This window comes from Phycodurus eques, chromosome 14 (genome assembly GCF_024500275.1).
Source record: "Phycodurus eques isolate BA_2022a chromosome 14, UOR_Pequ_1.1, whole genome shotgun sequence".
Classification (NCBI taxonomy): Eukaryota; Metazoa; Chordata; class Actinopteri; order Syngnathiformes; family Syngnathidae; genus Phycodurus; species Phycodurus eques.
In genome coordinates this window covers 5,317,626-5,342,607 of record NC_084538.1, presented here as the reverse complement: position 1 = coordinate 5,342,607, position 24,982 = coordinate 5,317,626, and the positions used below count along the sequence as shown (strand labels likewise).

At 44.4% G+C, this 24,982-nt stretch overlaps 2 protein-coding genes across 4 annotated transcripts; one reads left to right on the top strand and one right to left on the bottom strand.

Moving 5' to 3' along the window:
- The first annotated feature begins 425 nt into the window (after positions 1-425).
- On the top strand, positions 426-15,926 carry exd2 (exonuclease 3'-5' domain containing 2). Of its 3 annotated transcripts, XM_061696011.1 has the most exons (11): positions 426-533; positions 1,650-1,714; positions 2,356-2,726; positions 3,204-3,454; positions 3,532-3,658; positions 4,007-4,332; positions 4,574-4,680; positions 5,022-5,157; positions 5,611-5,979; positions 7,032-7,285; positions 12,005-15,926. In XM_061696011.1, exons 3-10 carry the CDS (start codon positions 2,373-2,375, stop codon positions 7,246-7,248), a joined length of 1,887 nt encoding a protein of 628 aa, XP_061551995.1. In that variant the 5' UTR covers positions 426-533; positions 1,650-1,714; positions 2,356-2,372; the 3' UTR covers positions 7,249-7,285; positions 12,005-15,926. The 3 variants fall into 3 exon arrangements, with proteins under 3 accessions (XP_061551995.1, XP_061551994.1, XP_061551996.1); XM_061696010.1 differs by lacking the exon at positions 12,005-15,926 and having other exon boundaries at positions 7,032-8,626; XM_061696012.1 differs by lacking the exons at positions 426-533; positions 12,005-15,926 and adding an exon at positions 571-654 and having other exon boundaries at positions 7,032-8,626.
- Positions 11,363-24,688, bottom strand: si:ch211-168d23.3 (BRD4-interacting chromatin-remodeling complex-associated protein). Its single transcript, XM_061696009.1, has 15 exons — positions 23,655-24,688; positions 23,090-23,291; positions 22,278-22,323; positions 21,588-21,630; positions 21,418-21,483; positions 20,940-21,122; positions 19,609-20,817; positions 18,888-19,067; positions 17,632-18,094; positions 15,073-15,209; positions 14,937-14,995; positions 14,102-14,250; positions 13,234-13,328; positions 13,043-13,145; positions 11,363-12,426 (listed from the first exon to the last, which is right to left on the bottom strand). Coding segments are annotated over exons 2-15 (3,303 nt in total). The 5' UTR covers positions 23,091-23,291; positions 23,655-24,688; the 3' UTR covers positions 11,363-11,857.
- Positions 24,689-24,982: the final 294 nt, after the last annotated feature.

The window sequence follows — 24,982 nt, the reverse complement described above, 5'->3', positions numbered from 1 at the left end:
TCGAGAGGTAAAAACTGAAAATTAAAATAGCAAACTACAATCTCCAATCTGCACAAATAAACTCAAAACACCTACACAAACAAATAAACCCGAAGCACTTACACACATAGCAGAAATACTGAATGCTTTTTTGTCTTATGTGCCCTGTGATGGGTGACTAGTCCAGGGTGGGTCCGCTTCTCTTGCCCAAAAGCTAAAGCTCGTAAAATTGTCCATAAATGTTAATATGAGTGTGAATACTTGTCTGTCTCAATGTGCGATTTACCCCGCCCCTCTCGCCCAAAGCCAGGGACAGGCTCCAGCTGATCTGTGACCCTAATGAGGGGTCAAGCTCGATTGAAAATGGTTGTTCGTCCTCCTGTCCTGTTGGTGGCGCCGGTTGGATCTCGGTGACGCGGTGCTGCGCCGCAGATATAAATAGCACCCGGATGCTGGAGAACAACTTCAGAAAAAAATAAAATAATAACAAAGATAAACAAATAAACACGTGTGTCCGGAGCCAGCGGTGTCTTGCTTTAACCAAACGCACCAAGGTAATATTGCTTATTTTGATAAATGAGGCTTTGTGTTAGTTTGTCTTGACACCGATTCGGTACGTTGGAAGAAGCCAGCGACTCGAGGCTAGCTGGTTAGCTAGCGAATTATTTTTTTCACGTAAGTGTCGATGTGACGTTCATAACTGCTTTTGACTGGCGGAAAATGGGACTAAATAGTCCTCGTATTTCCCCAGTTTGTGTCTCCATTATAAGCTTATCCGACAATTGTGTGTGTGTGTGATCTTCTCTTAAATATACAGAGGGTTACAAAAGTAAGTTACATTTTTCTATAGCTTTTTTTATTTATTATTATTAAGTCACAATTGGATGGCATACTAACTGACATTGAGTGATATCTCTTATGTGCTCCAATTGCTAGCCTTTAACATTTTCACGTTCCTTTTCCTACACTCAAGTACTTTGACATAGACCTTGACAGATATGATCAATTATAAATTTTTTGGCGTGCTTACATGAATTTCCACGTCATCAAGTTTGCGATTTTCTTGAATATACGTTTTCTTTGACAACACCTCGAAAGAAGAACTCCATTAGGGAGAGGTTGATTGAAAAAAACAAAACAAAACATGTATATAAGGTAAATAATAAAGGACTCAGTTTAACTCTTAGAACTGCTATCTGTGTGTATTTTTTTTGATTGGGGCAGGGGAGCTTTAACCAACGCCTTCCATCACATCACATTGATTGTACTTTGATAGGTCTCCAAGGAGGTGATTAGCCTAGGGATTCACATACTGTTTCCACTCTGCACTATAAATGTTTACATGGTGTCTCCAATTAAAAAAACCATGAAAACATAATCGTTTGTTTGGTATTAGTTTAAGCAGACTGGGTTTTTCTATTGTGACTTGAATGAAGATCAGATCACAGTATACGATCAATGTATGGCGAAATCCAGTTCGTTCCAAAGGGTTCACGTACTTTTTTTCTCTCAAGTGTGTGCGAAAGTTTATCTATTGTCCTGTTGACTTTTGAGCTTGTATAATTACACGCTGCCAGCTAAACGTTGGCCTTATCTATAATTATCACATTCCTTTTTTTCTTTTAATTTTTTTCCTTTTTTAAAAATTTTTACCTCCCTTTTGTTTACAGAGCGATGCCGTGTGGCTCCACATTCCCAAAGCGCAGCCAGCTGGAAGTCCACTGACATCGGACAGGTACCGTGTGGATGTATCAGTACGACTGCAATTAACGATTATTTTAATAATGATTACGTTTTTAAATTTCGATCATATATTTCCATTTTAAATTTCCAACCCTTTATTAAAACACAGGACATTTCAAATTGACAGTGTAGCCCAAACATAAATTAGGATTCAGTTAGTGGTTTTGTCTGTAATATGTCAAAAAATGGGCAAAACATTTATTTGAATCCATGTGATCGGTTGATCTCACTCATGGATGACTGGTATCGGAATTGGCACTATAAAACTGATTGGAACACCTCTAGAATTAACCAATTACATTCAAACTAAAAACAAAAAAAACAAAAAAAAAAACTTCTTCTGCTAAGAACCCAGACTAAACTTACTCAAAGCTTGTCTCTCAGTCGAGATCTATCATTTCAACATACTTCCTTGGTACCAATGTGCTACTTTGCTTTTAGAAAGGGTGGGATCTTGGGGTATTTCAGAACGAGCACAAAAAAATGCAAATAGATTCCACAGAAGAACGTGAATAGTGAACTGCAAATATACCTTGGATTACTGAACAAGCAATTAAAAAGTCACTCTTGCATACATCCCTTCAATAGGTATAAATGTTGTCGTGTTCAAGGAAGCCATTTTGTGTTTTTTAGTTGTCACTGCCCTGGTGATGGCTCACCGGGGGCCGCTCGTCGCCGTCATCACGACGCTCCTCGGCGCCACCTTTGGGGGTCTGCTCGTGTGGCGAGCGTTCAGCACCAAGAGGAAGCGGCCGCCTTCCGTCCAGAGGGAACCGCCGCTTCCTGTCGCCGCAGAAGCCGACCGGCGCCCCCTACATGAGGAGTTTGAGGCTGCGGCGTGTGAGAAGACCAGGGCGGCCCCTCCCCTGTGCATCCCGTCCTCCGAACAGCTGCTGGCGACGACGCCAATGATGGTGAGCTCACTGGAGGAATGGCGGCAGCTGTGGCCACCGATGCAGGAAGACCTGGCGGCGGTCCCGGTGCTGGGACTCGACTGCGAATGGGTAAAGATCAAAGAATTTTAGTGAAAATCAAATCAGCCTAAGGCTGGGGGAATAATCAATTAGATCAATTAATTCAAGTTTATTTGACTTTTTTTTCCATAGCTGCTTCTGTAGTTCTAATTGCAATCAAGTCACAGTATTACGGCAATAATGTAGTTTTTCCACAACTGTCTTACTAAATAAATAAAATTCACAATTTCAGGCGGCGTGTATATTTGAGAAGAAAATAGCAATTTTAGTTGAAAAAAAGTTGCAACTTTACGTGGGTAAACCCATTGTTTCATGATGGAAAAGTCATCATTTTACAATGTAGTTGATACAATTACAACTTAGGAGGGTAGTGGCAATTTTCTGATAAAAAAGCTGCAGTTTTAGTTGAGGAAAGTGACAACTTTTTGTGAAAAAAAAAAAAAAAAAAAAAAACATCCCTAGATTTACCCGTGCAGGAAAACGCTGACTGTTTCGTTCTTTGCACAGGTATCAGAGAAGGGCCGCGCTCAAGTGGTCTCCCTCCTCCAGATGGCGTCCTATTCCGGCCGGTGCGTGCTGGTACGGCTTCCGGCGTTCGGCGACGCGCAGCTCCCGCCGGACCTGATGGAGGTCCTGCGTGACCCGCACGTCCTGAAGGCGGGTGTCGGTTGCCACGACGATGGCAAGCGGCTGACTCGCGACTACGGGGTGTCGCTGACTAGCACAGTGGACCTGCGCCACCTGGCCCTGAGGCAGAAGTGTGTTCCCCGCCGTTTGTTGCAGTCTTATTTTTTTCCTCCCTCAAGTATTTGAGGCTTTTTTTTGTTTTTTCTAGGCAGGTGCCGGTGAGCAACGGACTTGGCCTGAAGTCGCTGTCAGCCGACGTGTTGAACGTTTCGCTGGACAAGTCGCTGGAACTGCGATGTAGCGACTGGGAGGCAGACAAGCTGACGCCGGAGCAGGTTCTTAATCTCATTTTTACCTCCACCAAGGAATTTGTTTTCATAGGCAGTATTATACCAAAACATCTTAACTGGAACTCCTCAAAGCCTGCTAAAAACTTTTATTTTTATATACAGTGGACCACACATACTTGCTTTTCGGCACTCGTGGCTTCACCTATTCGCGGATTTTCTTTTCAGTTGTTTTTAATTTATTTATTTTAACCAACCCCTTTTTTGGGGGGGAGGATGCTTCTTGGCAGTATATACCTGCCTATTCAAGAATTTGGGGGGTTTAATAAGCAAATACATAGTTTAATCTCCATTACATTTACACTTAATTACTGTATAGATATAAATTTTTTTTAGATGACGTACGCCGCCAGGGACGCGCAAGTGTCCGTTGCGCTCTTCTTCCACCTGCTCGGTCTCCGCCCCGAAGCCGACCCCGCTTGCGCCCACGGGCTCTCCTACGCCGTGTTGGCCGCTCGCTGCCAGGGGCTGTTCGACGTGCCGTTCAGGGGCCGGGGGGCCGACGAGCGCAGCGACGCCGGCAATGGCAGCACAGAGAGGACAACGCGAATGCGCAGGCCCCTGATGGGCACGTCCTCGAGCCCGGAATCTGGAGATCTGCAAATCCCAGACCCCAGGAAGAACAACAAAAGGAAGCCACTGGGTGTGGGCTACTCTGCAAGGTGGGCTAGAGTCCAGTCAGTCATTTTGGCTGTTGTGCGAGTGGAACTTTTCACCATGACGTCAGACGTACTTCTTTTGTGATATTTATTTGGCGGTGCAATTAATAAACACAAGTTATTGTGAGTGTTTTCATTTCAGGTCACTTTTGCGTTCTGCCACCTCAAGTTCCCCAGTGCACCTTGTTCACAAACGTGAACAGGTCTATTGAAGTGAACTAAAGCACTTCCTGTCGTCTCGCAGGAAGTCTCCTCTCTACGATAACTGCTACCTGCACGCCCCCGACGGTCAGCCGCTTTGCACGTGTGACAAGAAGAAAGCCAAGTGGTACCTGGATAAAGGAATAGGAGGTACGTTGGCGTGACAGCGTGTTTAGGCCCTTTCACCAGCCATGCGCTTCTCCCGCCCCGTTGTGTTGAACGCAAATTTTGCTGCCCGACAAGTATTTTAACGAGACGTTGCCACGTGGCAAGATCGAGCTTTGGACGGTTTTTGTATGAACTGCACCAAAACCAAACAAGGAGACGAAGTCCACACAGCCTTTTTGCGCCTTTGAATGTAGTGTCAGTGCCGTAATAGAGGCAGGACAGCTCCTGCGTGTATGGAAATTCCCCAATGCCGTGACAAAGTTGTGCCGTTTGACACCCGACCGTCACTGTGTCACCTTCTGGATGTGGCGCTTGTGTTTCAGTGCTCCAAAGTGAGGATCCGTTTGTAGTGAGACTTCTGTTCGAGCCGTCGGGACGTCCAGACTCCCAGCAGGACTACTACCTCACCGCCAAGGAGAACCTATGCGTGGTCTGCGGGAGAGCAGACTCTTACATCAGGTCTGCTTTTACCCGAAATGTTTTGCACACACAAATTATCCCGGAAGAGTTTATTTTTTTTTTCAGGGTAGAAATTAAAGCCCGAGCGATTTATCAGTGGCTAGACTATAGCGTATCACAGATAAATCATCTGGGCATTTCCAAACCAAATTATCTTGCAAACCTGATAAAAGGACAACAAAGCTTACATAAAAAGAAAAGAATGAAGGCCTGGGACCTTGAAAACAGGGTTTCAAGTGGGTGTTTCAAATTAGGGTTTCAAGCCTGCGTTAAGGTTTAAGAGTAAGGTTTGAAGCCAAAGGTTCAGGGTTCAAGACTGTGTTAGTTTGTCCAAATAAGCTAAGCCGTTCTAGATGCTAAAAAGCATGACTCAGCATAGACGTGATGACTAAGCAATTAATTGCGTGTGTGTGTTTTTGTGTGTGTGTGTGTGTGGTGCCGCCGCCCTCGCAGGAAGAACATCGTCCCTCACGAGTACCGCCGTCACTTCCCCAGCGAGATGAAGGATCACAACTCCCACGACATCCTGCTGCTGTGCACCGGCTGCCACGCCGCCTCCAATGTGCACGACGCCGCCCTCAAGCAGCAGCTGGCCGACGCCTTCGCCGCCCCGCAGGGTTGCGAGGAGGGAGTGCGGCCCATGGAGGACCCGGAGCGGCGGCGGGTGCGCTCGGCGGCCCGCGCCCTCCTCAGCGCCGGCGGCGGGCTGCCCCAGCGGCGACGGGACGAGCTAAGGGTGCTCGTCAAGAACTTCCTGAACGTGGGGGAGGAGCGAGAGCTGACGGAGGAGGAGCTTCGGCGGGCCGCCGCTTTGGAGACCAGGTGAGCTACCGTACACGCCGAGTTGGGGTTCCGAGCAGAGATTTGAGTTTCAAGCCTTAGGTTTTGGAGCTAAGGTTAGGGTTTCTTAATTAAGGCTTCAAATTAGGTTTCCAAGAATGGGTTAGGGTTTGGAAATTGGGGTTTTCAACCAAGTTTCGGGTTTTAAGCAAAAGATAGGGTTTCAATCCGGGGTTAGGTTTTCAAGATAAGATTTGGGTTTCAAATGTGGGGTTGAAAAACAAGCTTTGGTTAGGATTTCAAGATTTTATTAAATTCAATTTCAAATTCGGATTACAATCATTTAATTAGGGTTTCAAGCAAAGATTGGGGTTTCAAGCCTGGGTTAATGTTCCAAATTAGGGATCCAAGCCTGGGTTAGTTTCAATGAAGGACTTCAAGCTTTGGTTAGGGTTTCAAGACTTAATTAAGGCTTCAAATTAGGTTTCCAAGCCTAGGTTAGGGTTTGAAAGTAGTGTTTCAGATCAGGGTTAGGGTTCTGAACAAAGATTAGGGTTTAAATCCTGGGTTATGTTTTCTAGATGAGATTTGTGTTTCAAAATCGGGGTTTCAGAACATGTTTAAGGTTTCAAATTAGGCTTCCAAGCTTCGGTTTAGGGATTCAGACATGACAGACATTTCAAGACGTGACTAAGGTTTCAAATTTGGATTCCCATCTTGGATTAGGGTTTCAAGCCTGGGTTAATGTTCCAAATTAAGGATCCAACCCTGTGTTGGTTTCGATTTAGGATTTCAGGCAAAGATTCGGGTTTCAAGACGAGGTTTGGGTTTCAAGACAGGATCAAGGTTTTTACATTAGGTTTCCAAGCCTGGGTTAAGGTTTGAGATTAGGGTTCCAAACAAAGATTAAGGTTTCAATCCAGGTTTAGATTCAATTAGCAGTTTTTAAGTTTGGCTAAGGTTTTAAAGGTAGCGTTCCGGAGCCAGTGTTTGGGTTTCACTTTAGGGTTTCAAACCAGGGTTGAGGTTTCAAATGCGGTTGTCAAGAAATCAAAGGTCTCTCTCTCTCTCTCTCTCTCTCTCTCGCTCATCAGGATTTTAAACGAGGCGTACGTGCCTCACGGCCAGAAGGTGGTGCGCGCCTACGGCGAGCGAGGCCCGCACGGCCTGATGGAACTGGAGCGGTGCTGGAGGCAGCACTTCCTGTCCGCCATGCGCCCCAAACACCTTCCGCCGCTCTGGTGCGTGCAGCACAATCACCTCAAGCTGCTCCGCAAGTACGGAGTCAACCTGCCCGTCAAACTCGACTGAATGGCACGGACCGCCGCGTAGCAATCACCACGTCGCGGTAGGATTTTTGCTTGTTTTAAAGATGGAACCCAACTCATTTGGGAAATTTACAAAGAGTTTTTTTTTTATATATATATATATATATAGATAGCAGCCTGCTCTTACTTTAGTCATAGCAGGTTAGCGGCTAACGCTAATGAGGCTCGTCCCTAAAGTTTTTCTGTCGCTCCCGCCCACTTCTTTTCTATTGTCAGTCAATCGTTCAAGTTGCGCTCTGTAAAAATTTCATCTCTTTAAGATCCCCTTTAATTTATTCCAAGATGAGATTTGGGTCAGCTGTCACAGTGACGAGGGAACAACATGCACACACACGACACAATGCAAAATGTGTACGTTTCTTGTTGTCCCCGCCTGCTTTTTTTCACTATTGTCCTTTTCAGTCAATAGATTAATTTCAGCTCTTCAAAATTTCATCTTCTTGGGTCCCCTTTAATTTATTTGAGATTTTGACCAGCTCTCTCAGTGGATGGGGGTGCAACGCTAAATGCTATGCCCTTAATGTTTCTAGTCTCCCGCCCACTCCCCTCGACTGTTGTCCTTTCAGTCAATAGATCTTGTTGCACTCTTTAAAATAATCAGCTTTTTTGATCCCTTTTCACTTTTTTCAAGATGACATTTTCACCAGCTCTCGCTGTGGGCGGCCGGCGGACAGTAATGCTTTAATTGTCGCTCCCGCCCACTTTTTTTCCTGACTATTGTCCTTTTCAGTCAATAGATCAACTTCCGGACTTGAAAATTTCAACTTCTTGGATACCCTTTGATTTATTTCAAGGTGAGATTCTGACAAGCTCTTGCAAGGAGGGGGCAAGGTTGATGGTACATCCTGAGTCCCTACTTTTATTTCAATCAGATCATATTAAAAATGTCATTTGTTTTGATCCCCTTCAGTTTTTTTTCAAGATGAGATTTTTTTTGGGGGGGGGAGCAGCGGCATGCAGAAACTGTCCATTTTTCAGTCAATAGATCAAGTTTGGGTCTTTAAAAGTTTCAGCGGGGGGAGCGACGCTAACGCCTAGCTCGTGCGCAAAACGCTTTCCTTCCCATTTGCGGGACGCCTTCCGAGGTCCATGTTCTAGTAGGCCTCCTAGTCCCGACGTACCCCAAACGCACCACTAGCTCGTTTAGCGCGATGAAGACGACCCTCGGAAGCGGAGAGAAAGCAGTATCTTTGTAAATATGAATGAAATACTATTAATAAAGTTTCTAATGAAATTCAAAGACAAAACGATGTCACATTCACTTTTTTATTCTTTTGTACAAAATCACAGTTTTCATAAATAGTCTGTAAAAGCAGTAAAAAAAAAAAAAACAAGTGGTACGAATCGCTTGAGGCGATCACATTTTTTTATTGTTGTTGACAATCCAAGCTACGCTGGTTTAAGGCCTCTAGATTTTGGCATGAGAACAATCAGTCCCTGGAAATATTTCCCAAAGAGGACTGCGAGAGATCATTTCCAAACGGTCAGTGTCGGACACGACGGCGACAATGGCACACGAGGCGGCTCTTTCCAGAAGGGCTTCCATTAGACTGACGCCATTTTCTTTTTAACAAAGTGGCGTTGGCAAGGAGTGGAAAAGTCACTCTGACATCTTTTTTTTTTCCCCCATACTGCATTCCCTTGAAAACCTTCGGTCGAAACCCTGGATGACGTTTCTGAACGAGGTTTTGCGTGCTAAAGTACTGCATATTCTTACTGCGACCATTCAAAAAGTGATCATGTGGGAAGTCACAGGGGAGTCCTGAAGGGGTTCAGTCCAAGTCTCACACAGAGACAAGTCTGATGTGGTAGTGAAAAGTTGTTCAGTCGCAATTGTTTTTTGTCTTAGTTTTTAAAGTTTCACCACCACTTTTTTTGCCCAAAAAAACCCCACAAATTTGGGGGAAATTTAATGGATGGAGAAAAAGATTGTCACGTTAACAAAAGCTTCCAAATGACCAACAGAAGTATGGAGGGATTTGGTTCCTGGTCTTAGTCTTGGTTTAGTCCAAATCTCGTACAGAAACAAGTCTAGAGAAACTCATGAGTCATATTGTGCAAGTCCACCAAAAGTTCCAAGGTACTAAATGACATAACGTGGTCCAGGTCTCAAAGCAAATGCCAGAGTCTTAACCAAAGTCCAAAGTCATTCGGATCCAGTTTCACATGAGTGATTTGGTCCAACTCCTGGGGGGAGTCCTAAAGGTTTTAGTTCCAGGTATCGCCCAGAAACAAGTGTCTAGCAACTAGAGGGTCACTTGGTTAGTCTACTATAAGTCCCAAGGTACTAAATGATTTGAAACTTGTATAAAAGGTGGTCCAAGTCTCAAGCAAATGCCTGAGTCATGGTCCTGAGTGTTAACCAAGGAGTTCCCAGTTTGCTACCCATTCCAAAGTTACTTGGATCAAGTCTCACATTTCATTTCAGGGGAGTCCTGAAGGGTTTAGTCCAAGTCTCTTTTGGTTGGTTCAAGTCTTCCACAACTTGTTTTATGCAACATCCACATCATTTGGTCTGAGTCTAAGATTAAGAAGTCCCGAGTGATTTAGTCCTTGCTTTAAGCAAGTCGTAAATAGTTTAGTTTATAGGTTGTGTTTGAGTCTTGCACATAACACAAATCATTTGATCTCATAAAAGTTCTATCCGAGTCCTAAATCTTTTGGTCAAAGTATCTTTCAACTTCTACGTCTCGAGTCACTTGGTTCAAGTCTTTGGCCCCGAGTCTTAACCAAAGTCCCAAGTGATTCCAAAGCCATTCGGATCAAGTCTCACATGAGTCATTTGGCGCAGGTCTCAGGGGAGTCGTGAAGGGTTTTAGTCCAAGTACAATGCAGATCTCAAGCAAGTTGTATGTGAGCTGCATATTTTGTGTCTAGTGTCACTTGGTTTAAGTGTTGGGCCTCGAGTCTTAACCAAGGTTCCAAGTTATTTTCAAAGTTTCTAGTAAGCCCAAAGTCATTAGGATCAAGTCTCACATGTCCTTCTCAAGGGAGTCCTAAAAGGTTTAGTTGGAGTCTTGTTTCAATTATTCTACAAGTTCCCAAGTTACTTGCACATTTCATCCAAGTTCCACATCATTTAGTCTCAAGCAAATGCTGTATTAAGAACTGCCTAGTGATTTAGTCCTGGTCTTAAGCAAGTCAAGGTTCAGTTACAGGTTTCGTCCATGTCTCGTAGATATCCGATGTCATTTGCTCTCATGAAAGTTCTATGCAGGTTGAAAATCTTATGGTCCGACTGTCATTTAAGTCCTGGGTCTCGAGTCGTCTGGGTCCGGAGAGTCAAAAGTCACAAATGATTCATGAGTTGCTAGCAAGTCCAAAGTCGTTCGGCTTGGGTTTCAGGGGAGTCCTGAAGTCTTTATAGTCCAAGTACTGTGTAGATTCCACATCATTTGGACTCTCACGCATGTGACAAGTCCTTTGGTCCAAGTCTACATAATTCCCAAGTTACTTTGTCCACGATTCATGCAAGTCGATTTAGTCCAAGTCTCCACGCCCACATCTCTTCAGAACAACAAAACTAAAACAATGAAAGCGACATCACCCAACAACAAGCGAGATCCTCCTGTTACTCTGCCTTCTCCTTCATTCCGGAGACATTATTGCTTTACAAAAAACATCCAACATGGTTGTCGTCGCTTTCTCCAGGAACTTTGCTTTTCACAGCTTGAGCTACGATGCGTCTAGTAGTGGTCCGGGTTTCCCGAGAGGACCCGAGCGTTGCTGGTGTGTTTGTGGGGGCAAGGGCAACAAGTTCTTTGGAGTTAGTTTGACTTGAAACATTGGCACACGTTATCAAAATAAATACCCTGGAAGCTTGGCACTGCTGGGAAAGAAAAAATAAAATAAAAGCGACTACGGAAACCATAGAGCTCCTATTCAAATGGACTTTTTCAGCACAAAGGTACACGATAATGAAGTATCTAACACCTAATGGACTAGCAATAGTGCTTCTTCTTTGTCATATTTCCTTATCGTATTCCAAACAGACAAACAAAATAAATCGGCGTATCAAGTACCTTCCGTTTTCAATTGGCACCACTCCCCCCTTCCCAAAAAATAAATAAAAACGTTTTTGCTTTAACTCTTAACAAAAAAAAAAGCATTATTAGTATTAACTTTAGACTCTTAACACGTTTTGTTCCTCAACATTTCAGAGGAACAAAACCTGTGAATCAGAAGAAGGAACGCATAATTGCTATTGTCCAATCGCATTGTTTTCAACTCGTTTATGTCCACACAAAACACCACGTGGCCTAGTAGACAATGGCATTATTTTCATTCTTCTTTCAAACATTGTGCAGTAAGTCCATACAGTATGGCGCAAATACAGTGAACCCTTGCCATTCACGGGGTGATCGAGACCGAGCCCTGCTACGAAATCTGCAAGATATTGAGGCAAAAGATTAAGTATGAAAAATTTGTTTTTTTTGTTAGATTGGAAAAACAAATGACAAAAAAGTCCCCTTTTCGACTGCCAAATGAAAATGAAAAGAACGACCGATGCATGGATTAAAATCTTCCTAGCAACAGACAAAAGTCAAGCTTTTGGTTGGCTCAGCTGGGAGTTCCTACATCCTGGTGGAGCCTCACAGGTGACCCCCTAAGGCGCTGGTGACGGGCTGGTCCGAGGCCCTCCCGAGGGGGCCTGCCGATGGTCCCTGCAGCCGCTGTAGCTCCAGGATGCTGTCGATGGCGCTCTGCAGATGTTCGCTGAGCACGATGTCTTCCTGCAGGGAGCTGAGGGGTGGCGGCACGTCCAACCTGAGGCATTTGACCCTGGGGGTGTCCTGCGGGGGAGGCGCCGGAAGATGGTTTTTCTTTTTGGATTCCACTCCATTGGGGATCTTGTCTTCGCGTCGAGGATGCCGTGACACTCCGTTGGCCCCGCCGCCACCGTTGGAGAGCTGCCCCACGTGGTGCCGCTTGGGACCAGAGTCGGCGATGGAGCTGCGCACCACCTTGCGGTAGCCGCACTCTTGCTTGATGGTGAGCCTGAGAGCCCCGCGTGAGCTGGAACGGTACGTCTTGAGTCCAGGCGGGCGGTCTGACAGTCTAGTCCAGGCTGGGACACAGGCCTGGGCTGGTGGTGGAGGCTGTAAGGACCCCGAGCGGTGTGAGGAAGATGCTGATGAGGTCAAGGACGTCAAGAAAGACTCTGAAATGGCAATTTGAGTTCTTTATCAATGCAGAATTTTCTCATGATTATCATGTGACAGGAAACCGCGAGGCAGTACATTGGTGTGCACATCTGCTTCACGTTTCTGAGGTTCAGCGTTTGAATCTCTGCTCCACCCTTCCTCTGGACAGAAAGCTTCAGTTAGAGAAAGCCGAGCTAACCGGAAACATCGAAAAACCTGGTGCATTAGTCTCATAAATCCATGGTAACGGGAAACAATGTAAAAACCCACCGCATAAGTCGAATCAAGCCCTGCTAAGGGGAAACTGCGAGAATCTACCGCATTGAACGCATCAGTTGGATCAAGCCATGTTATTGGGAAAGAGTGAAAACGACCCAGCGTTGAACGCATCTTTTGGATTGAGACACGCTAACAGGAAACAAAAGAAAATAGTCGCATAAAGCCACGCAAATGGGGAAACTGAAAAACGCAACATTGAATGCATCAGGCAGTGAGAGCCACTTAAACGGGAACCTGCGAAAACCTCTGCACATCAGTCGGATAGTCGCGCTACTAGGAAAATGGCAAAACAGACTCATTGATGCTAAAGGGGGGAAAATGATCGTATTTCAGTGATTTTTGCGTATCGCTTACCTGGGTCTTTGTTTGCCCGCTGCCTGTCCTCTCCCAGGGAAAAGCGCTCCGACTGCAGGAAGAGACGCTCCAGCATCACCATCTCAGCGGACGGACTCTCCTGCTGCGAGAAAGTTCTGTTTTGTTTTTTGTTTTTTTTCCCCACCAGGGCACACACTAACAAAATAGCTAAGTTGGTTCTTTTTGTTTACCCATGTTTCCCTGACCAGTAGCTGCCTGTATTTGTTCACCATGTCCTTAGTGCGCTTCAGCAGGAACCCCGACACAGTGTCAAACTCCTGGTCCACTGCAGGAGGCACCAAATCAGTGACATTCAGAAATGATGTACAGTAATCCCGCAGTCATTTGTGGGGCATACAGACCGAGCCCAACTATGAATAGCAAAAAGTAAATGCTAGTAATTAACCCTGCCTGACCTAAAAAGTCCTAGATTAATAGTCTAAATCAGGGGTGTCAAACTCATGTTTCGTCATGCAACATTGTTACGGTTTCCCTCAGAGGGCTGTTATGACTGCAGAGAACATACTGTAGATGTATTATAAGCTCGTCATACTGTATTACATTTTTGACAGCGTGAATATGGCAAGCAAATATTTCAATATTAACAGAAAATAACACGTTAAGGGACTTGATGAAAATAAATGCTCGTAAAACAGATGAAAGGGGCAAAAACTTGCATTTTCAGAACACATTGTCAGAGTATAAATAACACATTCATTTAGCAAGAAACGCCAAGTAGGTAAATTGCTGTGCAGACTCTCCTACCTTCCACTAACAACCCAGGCTAAATTTAGCTCCTCCCCGACATACAAAGCTCACGTCTCAGCCTAGATGACTGGAGATGCATCACTTAAACGCACTTCCTGGAGAGCCATTCCTATTAAGGCAGGGCTTTGGCGCTATCTTGTGGCATATTAAAGCATTACAGAAATTACAAAAGAATTTTTCAGCCAATAATGGAGGATGGGTTCCCCAAAAAACATGAATACGTAAATTTGCGAATATAGGTGAGGGATTACTCTCTGTGCTTCAACATGCACAATGGCGATGTCGGCCGACCTAAAGCGAAGTCCTCCTGAGAGGGCGTGTGTCCAGCACAGACGTGGTACGGCAACAGGCGGCGGGCAGCATCCGTCAGGGTGCGGAAGGCCGGGCCGGTGCGCGGGTGCTGGACCGCCAGATGGTCCGAGCAAAGCAGCTGTTGGAACCTGAGGAACAGTCCAGATGTTTTTGCCTCGAAACACAAGATGTTTAGGGTATACAGGTCTTTTTCAGTGTTTGACAACAACAATAGGCGCCAGGGTACTTCCGGGTGACCGAAAAGTGATGACTACCACTGACCTGAACTGAGACATTGGAAAACCCTTGTGTTTTAGGCTTGTGCTGCCAAATCTATCTCAAAAGGCTCAGGTTTTTTTTTCTTCTCCCCTTCAGAAAATCTAAATGATTCCAGTGGAAACGGTGGATGAGGAGCATAAATTGAGTAGTGTCAAAAAAGCACATTTGTGCCATTAATCAGAGGAACAGCAAAGACAATTAATTAGCCAGTCCTTCAATGATCACGTTAACTGTCAGAATTTCTACCATGTCTACTTTTTGAATCTACTTACCTGTTGAATTGTAAATTAATGCTGGAATTCCGTCTCTCATCAAAGCAATTGACCGCAAATGACAACTGTTTTTGACTGACACTTCACACATTTGGTAGAGAAATGGGCTCAAATAATCACTTCAGCCATTGAACCCTGTTTTCTTCATCGCTCTGTCTTTTTCAAATGACACGTAAAGGTTTGTTAGTGGTCCCGCAAAGATTGCGTCACCTCTTGCCACCCGGAAGTACGTGGGATGTCGTGGTGAAAAGATCTATTTGGCCAACCCGCCAAGACTAGCCCACCTGTGACGTCGTGTTGCTGGTGTTAGTGGTTCCTCCGACTGCAGCTCCACGCCTGCCAGCTGTATCACACACCAGTAATCAAAAGGGTGATTATGGGAGCAATGTTAAAATCTCACTCGGTTTCCCTTTTCCCCACCTGCTGGTTTCTTGGCACATGGCCACACTCCCTGGGAGCGGCGAGCCCGTAATGGTCCCACTCCTGGGTGTTGGGGGAGGGCGACCGGACGTCGGGAGTCAGTACGTCGCTCTCGTGGACCAAGGCAGCTGTTGGTGCTGACACGAGACAGTGTTTTTAATTTGTGTACAAATTAATTTGTTGTTAAAGTTGTTGCTGTCATCATGGGACTACTATTGTTGTTGTGCCCGTGGTTCTGCCGTTGCTCAACCCGACCGGCCGAGACAGACTGTCGCCCCACAAAGCCTGGTTTCTGTTTGATGTTTCTTAGAGGGAGTTTTTACCTTCCCTCGTTGCCAAGCGCTTGCTCATGTAGGGTTCTGTGGGATTCTTTATTGTATAAAGAGGTTATTGACCTTCGCAATGTGTGAAGTGCTTTGAGATAACTTGATGTTGTGGATCTGTTCTGTTAAAGAGGGGTAGCATGGTGACCTGACCTAGTGATTGGCACGTCTGCCTCACAGTTAGGTTTTGGGGTTTTACTCTTCCGAAAACACGCATGGAAGACTGGAAATTGTCTATACTGTCGGCGTGAACGTGCGTTTGTCTTGTGCCCTGTGAGTGGCTGGCAACCCGTTCCTGGTTTAAGCTCGAGCTCACTTGTGGCACTAATGAGGACAAGTGCTGTAAAAAAAATGGGTGTGTGGATGGTTTTGGGGTGTTACTTATTTCAAGTCTCTCTTGGAGGTAAAAATGTATTCTCTGTAGGGTTTAAGAGATTGACTTGGCCAGTCTAATACCTTCCACTTATTCCTGATGAATGCCTCTGTTTTGCATCAGAGCTTGTTGCGCAAAAAAAAAAAAAAAAAAAAAAAAAAAAAGTTGCATATTAATGTTGCTTATGTGGGTTTTCTGCAGGTACGCTGGTTTCCTCCCACATTTAAAAAAAAAAAAGGTTAATTGAAGACTAAATTGTCAATAGGTGAGAATGTGAGTGATTGATTGTTTTAGGGGATTACAGTAATCCCTTGTTTATCGGGGGGTGTTATGTTCCAGACCACCCCTGGAATATGTGAAGTATCAACCAAATATTTATTATATTATTTGTATATTTTAAACCTTCATGCAGATACTACCAAAATATATGCATGTGAGGTGCAGGTATTGTTTTTGTCCACTTGCCGTCGTCATTCACATGTTCTCCACTGTAGTGTCTGTGACGAATATGTGTGGGCCTTTTAAAAGGTGAGCCTGGCCTCTTGAGCGACTTGAAAGTCAGCGAATGACTGGAGCGTTGACTGGCTGCTAATTTGTTGCGTGTTGAGCGACGGCGTCAGTTGGCCATCGGCTGGTCCGCTAAGAACGTGAGATTGTATTTACTGTATTTCTTTTTTTTTTTTTTTTTTTTTTTTTTTTTTTTTAACCTTTTGCTCAATAAACGTTTGTTCAATCGATGCAAACTAGAACTAGTAGACATTCCAACAGCTTCTTCGCTCTTGCGATCAACTTCTTAAACACCTAACCTATAATTCCATTACAACAAGCTGGCAATTTTTTCTGACTGAGTTCGTTGTCACATTTCTGTGTGTATTACGCGTGCACTCACTGTAGTTGTCTCACCATGTTGCACTATTTGCATGTACTGGCCACTCATGCCAGAGTAGCATCTGCTCCATTTGCACACTGTTTGAGGAGTATCTGTAACATTTGCACAACCAACATTGTCCCGGATGATCGCACTACTCGTCACTTTAAACCGCATACACTCCTTGAAGTCTCGGCGCCCCTTTGCACAATGGTCATTGCACCGGTCTATTGCAATATTAGTCATTCGAACTGCTCTAAGTGCTAGAGGACTCTGCATCTTTTTGCACAATTGTTTTTTGTCAATGTCTTTATGTATCCAAAGTGTTCTGTAAATTGACTGTTTGTTGTACTAGAGCGGATCCAACTACTGTAGACAAATTCCTTGTGTGTTTTGGACATACTAGGCAAATAAAGATGATTCTGATTCTGATAAAGCGATACGAATTGCACCAGCGGCTGTGTCTATCCTCCCTCTATCCTAATCACCTGTCATGGATTATAATTCATTCTAAGTAGCAGTGTTATGCTATATTAAATTGGCTAATAATGGTTACTTTACCATGTATGTGCACTTTTGTAATTTAAGCCAATTGTATTTAGCAATACGCACATTACACTTTAGCTGTTTGTGAGATAATCCCAAACTTTGGGCATTTTCATTCTTTTACGCACTCTTTCCTTCTGTCGTGTGGTTGAATGCTCCTGAGTCTTCAGTAAAAGTCTGTGTTGAAAAATAATCACAGAAGAATCCTGCGATATAAGTACGATTTAAAAAAATAAATAAATAAATAATTACAAAAAAAAAAACATTCTAATAATAATAATCTGCGATGCAAGTGTGATAGAGCAATACTGTACTCCCTTCAAGTCTCTTCTTTAGCAGGTAAAATGCATTCTCTCTGGGGTTTAAGTCTGGAGATTGAATTGACCCCCGCCCCCAATGAGGATAAGTGCTGTACAAAATGGATGGATGTGTTGTGAAGAGAAACTCACTGATTTGTGTGTGCTGTTGGACGGGGGTGTCTACCCCACCTACATCTGAGGGGTCCGGCTGATGTTGAGGCACTGCGATGCTGGGGGTCAAAGTAGGCTCAGAGGACGGTGCCTGGGAAGGCGAGGCAAGTGTGCCTCTACTGTGCATGAACAAAGCCTGCGAGCCATGGAACTGATGGGGAACCTGGTACTGGACTTGCGGCCGCGGGGACGAGCCCTCTAGTCCAGAAAGGGGGTTCGGGTCGGGGAACGTGGCTGAGTCCCGGAGCGAAGGGGACGAGCCCAGCAGGGCCGCGTCCTCTGAGTCGGAGGGCAGCGGCGAGGCGTCCGGACACGAGTCCGACATGATGGTCGCTGGCTGGCTCTCTTGCTCGTTGTCCACCGTCGAGGTTAGAGAGTCAACCGATGCCGCTGGTGCAACTCCAACCAATATGTCGGATGTAACAGGAGAGCCGAGTGCTTGCTGGGGTACAAACAAACATTCGATGACAAACTGCATCACAGGGTTACAAAAAGATCTTAGTTGGAGAAGCTCTGGTAAAATTATAACTTCTTCCTTGGGAATAAAGTTTTTCTTTTCTCCTTTCAAAAGATGACTTTTTCCGACTCAAATTGCGCTTTGTCTGACAAAATTTATTTTTATTTTACTCCCCAAATATTTAATTTTTTCTCATCAAATTATGACTTTCTTGTAAAATGACTTGTAAAAAATAATTTTCTCATAAACTTAATGTATATTTTTTTCCTTATTAAATTGACTTTCAACTCAGATTGTCTTTTCTCGCATAAAATTCAAACTTTATTCCACCAATTCCCACATATTTCTTGTGAAATTACAACTTTATTTGTTTTCTTATAACATTACAACATCATATATTTTTGGTCAATTGACTTCAGGTAAATTTAGATTATTTTTCTTGTAAGATTACATTTTTGACTTTTTTTGCCTCATAAAATTACTTGTCAATTAGTTATTTTAAAAAAAATACAATTTGTAATATGACATTTTTCCTCATAAAATTGACTCTTTTTACCAATATTACTTTTCTCATGTAAAATGTAAAGTTTATTCCCCTAAAATTGCCTCATTTCTCTCCTAATATGACTTTTCAGGTCATCCTTGTAAATTATATTTTCCTCATGGCTTTCTCCGAAACGTAATTTTTTTCTCGTAAAATTACGACCTGTAAATTACTTATTCCAAATAAATATTAAAAACTAAATTGTAAATCGTGTTTGTTTCTTGGAGTTCTGACCTGTTGCAGTTGTTTGATAAAGTCCTGGTCCTGGCTCAGGGACTGGGCCACATCCTTCACCACGTGGGCCACGTCGGGGGCCGCCGCCGGTTCAGGCGGTGGCGGCAGGACGGTCGCCACGGGTGGCGAGGGGGCGAGGGGCCGGACCGACACCTGCTGCTGGATCACTGGACCCAAGCGCTGCATAGGTGGAAAATTTAAACTTGTGATTTTATGACTTAATTCTCCTCTATTACTTTTTTTTTTCTCAAACACATTCCCCCATAATTTTCTTGTAAAATTTTTATTACATTCTTGTAAATCTTTTTTTTCCACCACTGAAATTCTAGCTTTTGTCACCTAACGGTCACACCTTTTTCCCCTTAAAATTAATTTTACCAATTTTTTTTCTGCTAAAATTAACAGTTTTCAATGTTTGTCCATTTACTTTTTACCTTTTCTCACACAGAATTCCAACTTTATACCCTCCCCAAATTTCTAACCCATTCTTTTCAAATTATAATTATTTACTTTCAATTTTTTTATTGACCATTAAGTCATTTTTCAAATAGTTACTGATAAAGTTTAGACTTTTTTTTCGACTACGATTGCAGCTTTTCTTATGTCAAATTCCAAACTGACCAAAGCGCTGCAGGAAGCCAGACACTAAGGGAATATTTACTAACACTTACTTATTGAATAAACAAACTCTTAAACCTCCCGTGTGATTGTGGATAATCACCTGTTGTTGAAAACTTTCCTCCGAGCCGCCCCTCTCTTCGGGGATACCTCTCTCGGGCAGAAGCACCACCGAGGCGGCCTGGAGGCCCCGCGGGGCGTCGGTCACGGCCGCCCGCGTGGACTGAGCCGCCAAAGGCAGGCCCTGCACCACCGAGGGGGTGTTGACGATGGATATGGAGGCCAAGTCCGAGGGGAGCATCCCGGAGCCGTTGATCAAGGTGATGCGGTTTCCCACGGCCGGTCCGTGCACCAGGGTGGCTCTCTGCCCCTGCCCGCTGTTCGCGTAGCCCGCGGCGAGCTGCGCCGGCATCTGGAAGACGGTCGGAGAAAAGATAGCGGCCTGACCGAGGGCCAGCTGCCCCGTAGCGAACACGGGGCTGAAGTTGAGCTGTCTCTGGGGCACTGTGAGGAACTGTGAGCCGTCCACGATCTGCCCGCCGAAGGGAGTCCCTCGCGGGCCTTGGGGAGTGGCGGTCAGCAAAGCTCCGGCAGCAGGTTGGGCGATGGTAACCTGGGACTGACCTGGGAGAAGGAACTGATTTTGGCCTTGAAAGAGTCCCTGAGGCTGAAGCATGAAGGAGCCGCCCTGGTTGAGCAGCTGCAGGCGGACGGGTTTGGGGAGCGGCTCGGGGGCCGCCGGGACCGCAGCGGAGGGCTGCTGAGAAAGGAGAATATTTGGCGAGGTGGTCCCAGGAACCAGCGTGAGACCCGGAGTGGGTTTTTGCCCCAACGGCTTCGGGCTGATCTGGACCAGTCTTGGCTGGATGCTGATGGGCAGCTTGGGTTGGATGGGGAGGGGGGCGCGCTGCAGGACGATCCCCGCGGCCGGGGCGACGAGAGGCCGGGCACTGACGGCTTTATGGAGGATCGTACCAGAGCCCTGAACCAAGGACGTCTCCGGCGAAGGGGCGGGGAAAACATTCCCGGGCAGGAGCCCCATCAGCTGAGGAGGGGGGGTAGGCTTTAGGGACGGACACCCCGGCCCCACGGCCAGCAAGGAGGGCTGCGGGGGCTCAACGGCCGCCTGAGTGTCTCTGGGTAAGGCCGGGACGACGGACTTGATGGCAAACGGCAGCGCGGGCGGTGTTATGACGGGCGGGTAAAGCGAGTCTCCCGTTTGGGTGACTGTCTGCTCCGTAATGTCCGCCTCCTTCAGGCTCTGCTGCAGGATGTCGCAGCAGGCCACTTCCTCTTCCTCCTTCGCCGCCACCTGGAAAGTCAGCACCACAACACCACCGGCATGCTGATTATTTTGTTTTTACAAGGCAATCCTGCTGTGTCAGCATACAATTTGGTTGTACGTTGCACGATGACAAAGATTCTGATTCTCACCTCCTCCTCCGACTGGCATCCGAGCCCAACCGGGGACGCCGCCTGTGCCAGCTCCCCCCGCCCGGGGTCGTCCGTGTCCTCCGGTGACGAGAGGAGGGCCTCTTCCAGGAAGGAGAGATCCACGCAGCCGTGCGGTGACGTACTCGGGGAGCTTCCGCCGTCCCCCAGCAGCGAGACGGGACTCTGGAGGCCACACGAAGGTAGTATTGATATTTTCGTACCATCTGAGTTTGTAATTTTAACACTGAATTTTATTTTTAACAAAATATATCCAGTTAGAAATTTGATGGCAAAAAACATTTCCTTATTAGAATCAAAATAAATACTCAAGTCAAGTACAGATACCTGAAAAATCTACTTTGTGGAAGTACACTAACCAAGTATTTGTACTCTTACTTTCCACCACCGGTTAGTGAGAAGCCAAAGAGAAACTACGACTGAATTGTGGCTCCCGCCGAGCCCGTCGGCAGACACTCACCGGGGCGTCTGCAAAGAGAGACGGCTCCCCAGAGGAGGCGCTAATGAGCAGGTCTTCGGTCTGCAGCTGGCGGTGGGAAATAGGGCAAACAATGTAGGGGGCGGGGGAAATGGAAGCCATAAACCAGCAGCAAAAGACTATTTTCTTGTTTTTTTTGTTTTTTTAATCACCTCAGCGGTCCCATGAAGGAAGTCGTTCAGGGCTTGGGGGTCACTGGAATGCAAAGGAGTCACAATGCCACTTGAGAGTTCTCACTTTTCCTCGGCGAAATCACATCGATTTACAATGAAACCCTGAAAGCTGGAACGGATTTACGGCATTTCCATTCATTTCAATTGGGGAAATGTTTTGAATTCTGAACATAACCGTTGAACGAATTAAACTCGCCTCTCAAGGCAACACTGCATTTCATACTAAGAACTTTGTTCCCCTAAATAATTTTTATTTTTAATAATTATTTCCCCAAAATTCAGTTTTTTGGTATTGTAAAATTCCCATTTTTCTAGTAAATAAATTCCAGCTTCATTCTCGACAAATTCCAATTGTTTTCTTGTATAAATTTTATATCAACACTGTTTTCCTTTTAGACTCCAATTATTTTCCTTAAACGGTGATTCTATGATTTAATTCTTTCATTTCCTCATGTAAAATTACAACTTTTTTCCAACTAATATTATTATATCTTTATCTCACCCAATTTTTTTTTCTTTATTCACCAAAAATTCCCAATTCTTTCTTGTAAAATTACAACTCATAAATGACTTTTATTGTCCTTAAATGACAACATCCCCCACCTCGTTTACCTCATAATGTGCTCATTTTATTTCTATTTTATGACCCATTTTAGGACTTCAACTCACCACAAAACATCAAGAAGACAAGTCCCGTCTTCATCCTCCATGTCCACTGTGAGCGGAAGATGTCACATATTGGAAAAACAAACGACAGGTCTGTGAAAATATCGTTTTGACTATCTATATAGTATTTTAAAATTACATGCATCTTTTTTAAAGGCGATTTTAAACTTAATAACATAATAAACTACTAAACGATAATCTTAATGAATTCAGATTCAACACGATTAAAAACACAAAAGGTCAGTAAAAATGAAATTATGCATATTTAAAAAAAAAACATTTTTGAACACACGCACACATATATATATATATATATAAATCTAAATTTTTTGATATGCATTAATATATTTTTTATATATTTTGTTGTAAATGTTTGGAGAATTTCAAAGAAATAAATTTTTCCCCCATAAATTCTAAATTAGTTTTATTTCCTATGACTTTATATATATATATATATATATATATATATATATATATTATATTAATAATTAAAAATAAAAACAAACTAGGTGTTTTACATTTAATATTTGTAAGTTCTGTAAATGCTTTAAAAAAATTGTAGTTCAACCCCAAATAAAATTGGATTTAATATTATTTCTGATTAAAATCTTCTGATTGCCTGTGATTTCTGGATACTCCATGATTGTCATTTCATACTGATGATTAAAATAAACAAAAAAACTCTCCTACCAGTGACGTCATCCTCCATTATAGGTCAAAGTTCTGCTATTATATTACTAATATTTATGAGTAATATTAAAGGCACACTCCCCATCCCCCAAGCCGCTGGGACCCCTCGCATGAATGCACCTTACTTCAGTGGCGAGGGGCTCCATACAGAGCGGTCGGTGCGAGTGCTGGTGGCCGCCTCATGGGGAGTTGTGGCCGGGCTCGCTCGTCTGAAGGAGTCGGCGGCTGCTGGGGGAGGACGGGGACGGGGGGGACTCCTGGCCGAGGAGGATGCGACGGCTGCGGGGGGACGGCGGCTGCCGCTGGAGCATGGCTGCTGCGGAGGGTCTGGAAATATTACATAGTTCAGTGTAACCCCCAACCCCCCCGCCCCCCCACATTTAAAAAAAAGAAAATGGGGAGGGGGTTGTTTACCCCACTGACAACCGCATTATCACAACAACCTCATCTAACGATAATGATGAGGATGTTTACAGTTGAAATGTTATGAAATGATGTTTTTTTTAAAAGGGGGGCAATGGGGGATGTTGTGATGTGAGAAAAGGGGGTGATGCTGACAAAAGATGCGGCGCATGGAAGCGTCACGGCCCCCCCGGAGCAGCGAGACGCCAGCGCACGCTCCTCGTCTTCAGATGGAGAAAAGCGAGTGAAGATGGGGAGGGGAAAAAGGGGAAAAAGGAGAAGACTCACCCCTTCTTTGTGCTTTATTGTCCTGTCAAGCGGGCCTCTGCGCCATCGATTCTCACTCAGAGCTCCTTTCAGATGCTAAATGCAGGAGGAGGGGGGAAGTGGAGGGTGTGTGTGTGAGGGGTGGGTGTGAGAAACAGACTGCAAGAGTCGATCGCACAACACAAAGGTGCGGGGGGAGAGAGAAAGGGGGGGGAGAAAGAAAAGAGATCCACCGCGGGGCTGCCAAGGTGGAGGGGTCGCCGCCTCCTGACCAAGCCGGAGGTGAGCCCCCGCTTTCACTGCCGAGCTCCACGCCATAACTACGCCGACAACAAAAACAACAACAACAACAACAAAATCATAATCATAACAGCAACACTTGAACAGTTTTCGTAGTGTTGATATTTCTTCTTGAAAAATTCACATTTTTCCACAACTTTTTCAACCGCTCCAAAACAATAACAAAGGAATAACTTCATTCTCCCCAAAATTAAAAAAAAATGATTCTTGTCGAAACTTTATACTTTGTGTTAATATAGTACCTTAATACAGTCTATATTGTTATGACTTCATTCATGTAATTGACCGTTTTTTTTCATGAAAATGCTGCCTTTTCTTACCTTAATTATCCTGTATTTCCGTAAAAACTCGATTTACTTATTCGGTCGTCGAAGTTGACGGAGGAGCAACACGGGCCATCTAACGAAGCGGCGCCGTCCTTTGCGGTCTTGGGTCTTGGGCCCTCCGTGGCAGACAGCTTTTCTTTCTTGGTCTGCTGTTCTGTGGCTCTGCTGCAGGTGATTGCCGGTCTGATTGATTTCGTCCTTCTGAGTATACGCGACCTAACAGCATCCGTTTCCGAATTTCTTGTTTGGTGAGTTCCCACAGGTTGGCGTTCCCACTGCTTTCCCCCCTGAAACTCACAAATTTGTCTTGTAAAATTACGACGTGTAAAATTACTTGTATTCTTCTTAAATTGAAAAATTCTCATAAACTACAGTATTCTTATGAAATTCAGACTTTTTTTTTCATTACAATTTTGGCTTTTCTTATGTATAATTCCAATTTGTATCCCCCCTTCCAAAAAAATTACATCATAAATAATTTTTTCTTTCCTCATCTAATGCAAATTTTTGAGACACAACTTAATTCTTGTAAATATTTTTTTCTTATAAGATTACAACAATTTAAATTTTAGTCACATAAAACTTCCTCTTTTTTACTTATTATAAATTAACACATTTTTACTTTATTCTTGCTAATTACTTTTACTAATTTTTGAAAGGTGGGGGGCACTAATTTAATGTATTTTCTCCCATAAAATTAATCACCTAAAATGTTTCTTGTTA

What these genes read in the sequence shown, in the direction of transcription:
- si:ch211-168d23.3 (XM_061696009.1), bottom strand. An exon ending in CTCTCTTTGCAGACGCCCCG is followed by an intron (nt 21,123 to 21,417) that starts GTGAGTGTCTGC and finishes TGTGGCCTCCAG; the next exon opens with AGTCCCGTCTCGCTGCTGGG. An exon ending in TCAGGAGGACTTCGCTTTAG is followed by an intron (nt 13,329 to 14,101) that starts GTCGGCCGACAT and finishes TGCCTCCTGCAG; the next exon opens with TGGACCAGGAGTTTGACACT.
- exd2 (XM_061696011.1), top strand. Translation starts at nt 2,373, where the DNA reads ATGGCTCACCGGGGGCCGCTCGTCGCCGTCATCACGACGCTCCTCGGC. An exon ending in TGGGACTCGACTGCGAATGG is followed by an intron (nt 2,727 to 3,203) that starts GTAAAGATCAAA and finishes TTCTTTGCACAG; the next exon opens with GTATCAGAGAAGGGCCGCGC. An exon ending in CACCTGGCCCTGAGGCAGAA is followed by an intron (nt 3,455 to 3,531) that starts GTGTGTTCCCCG and finishes TGTTTTTTCTAG; the next exon opens with GCAGGTGCCGGTGAGCAACG.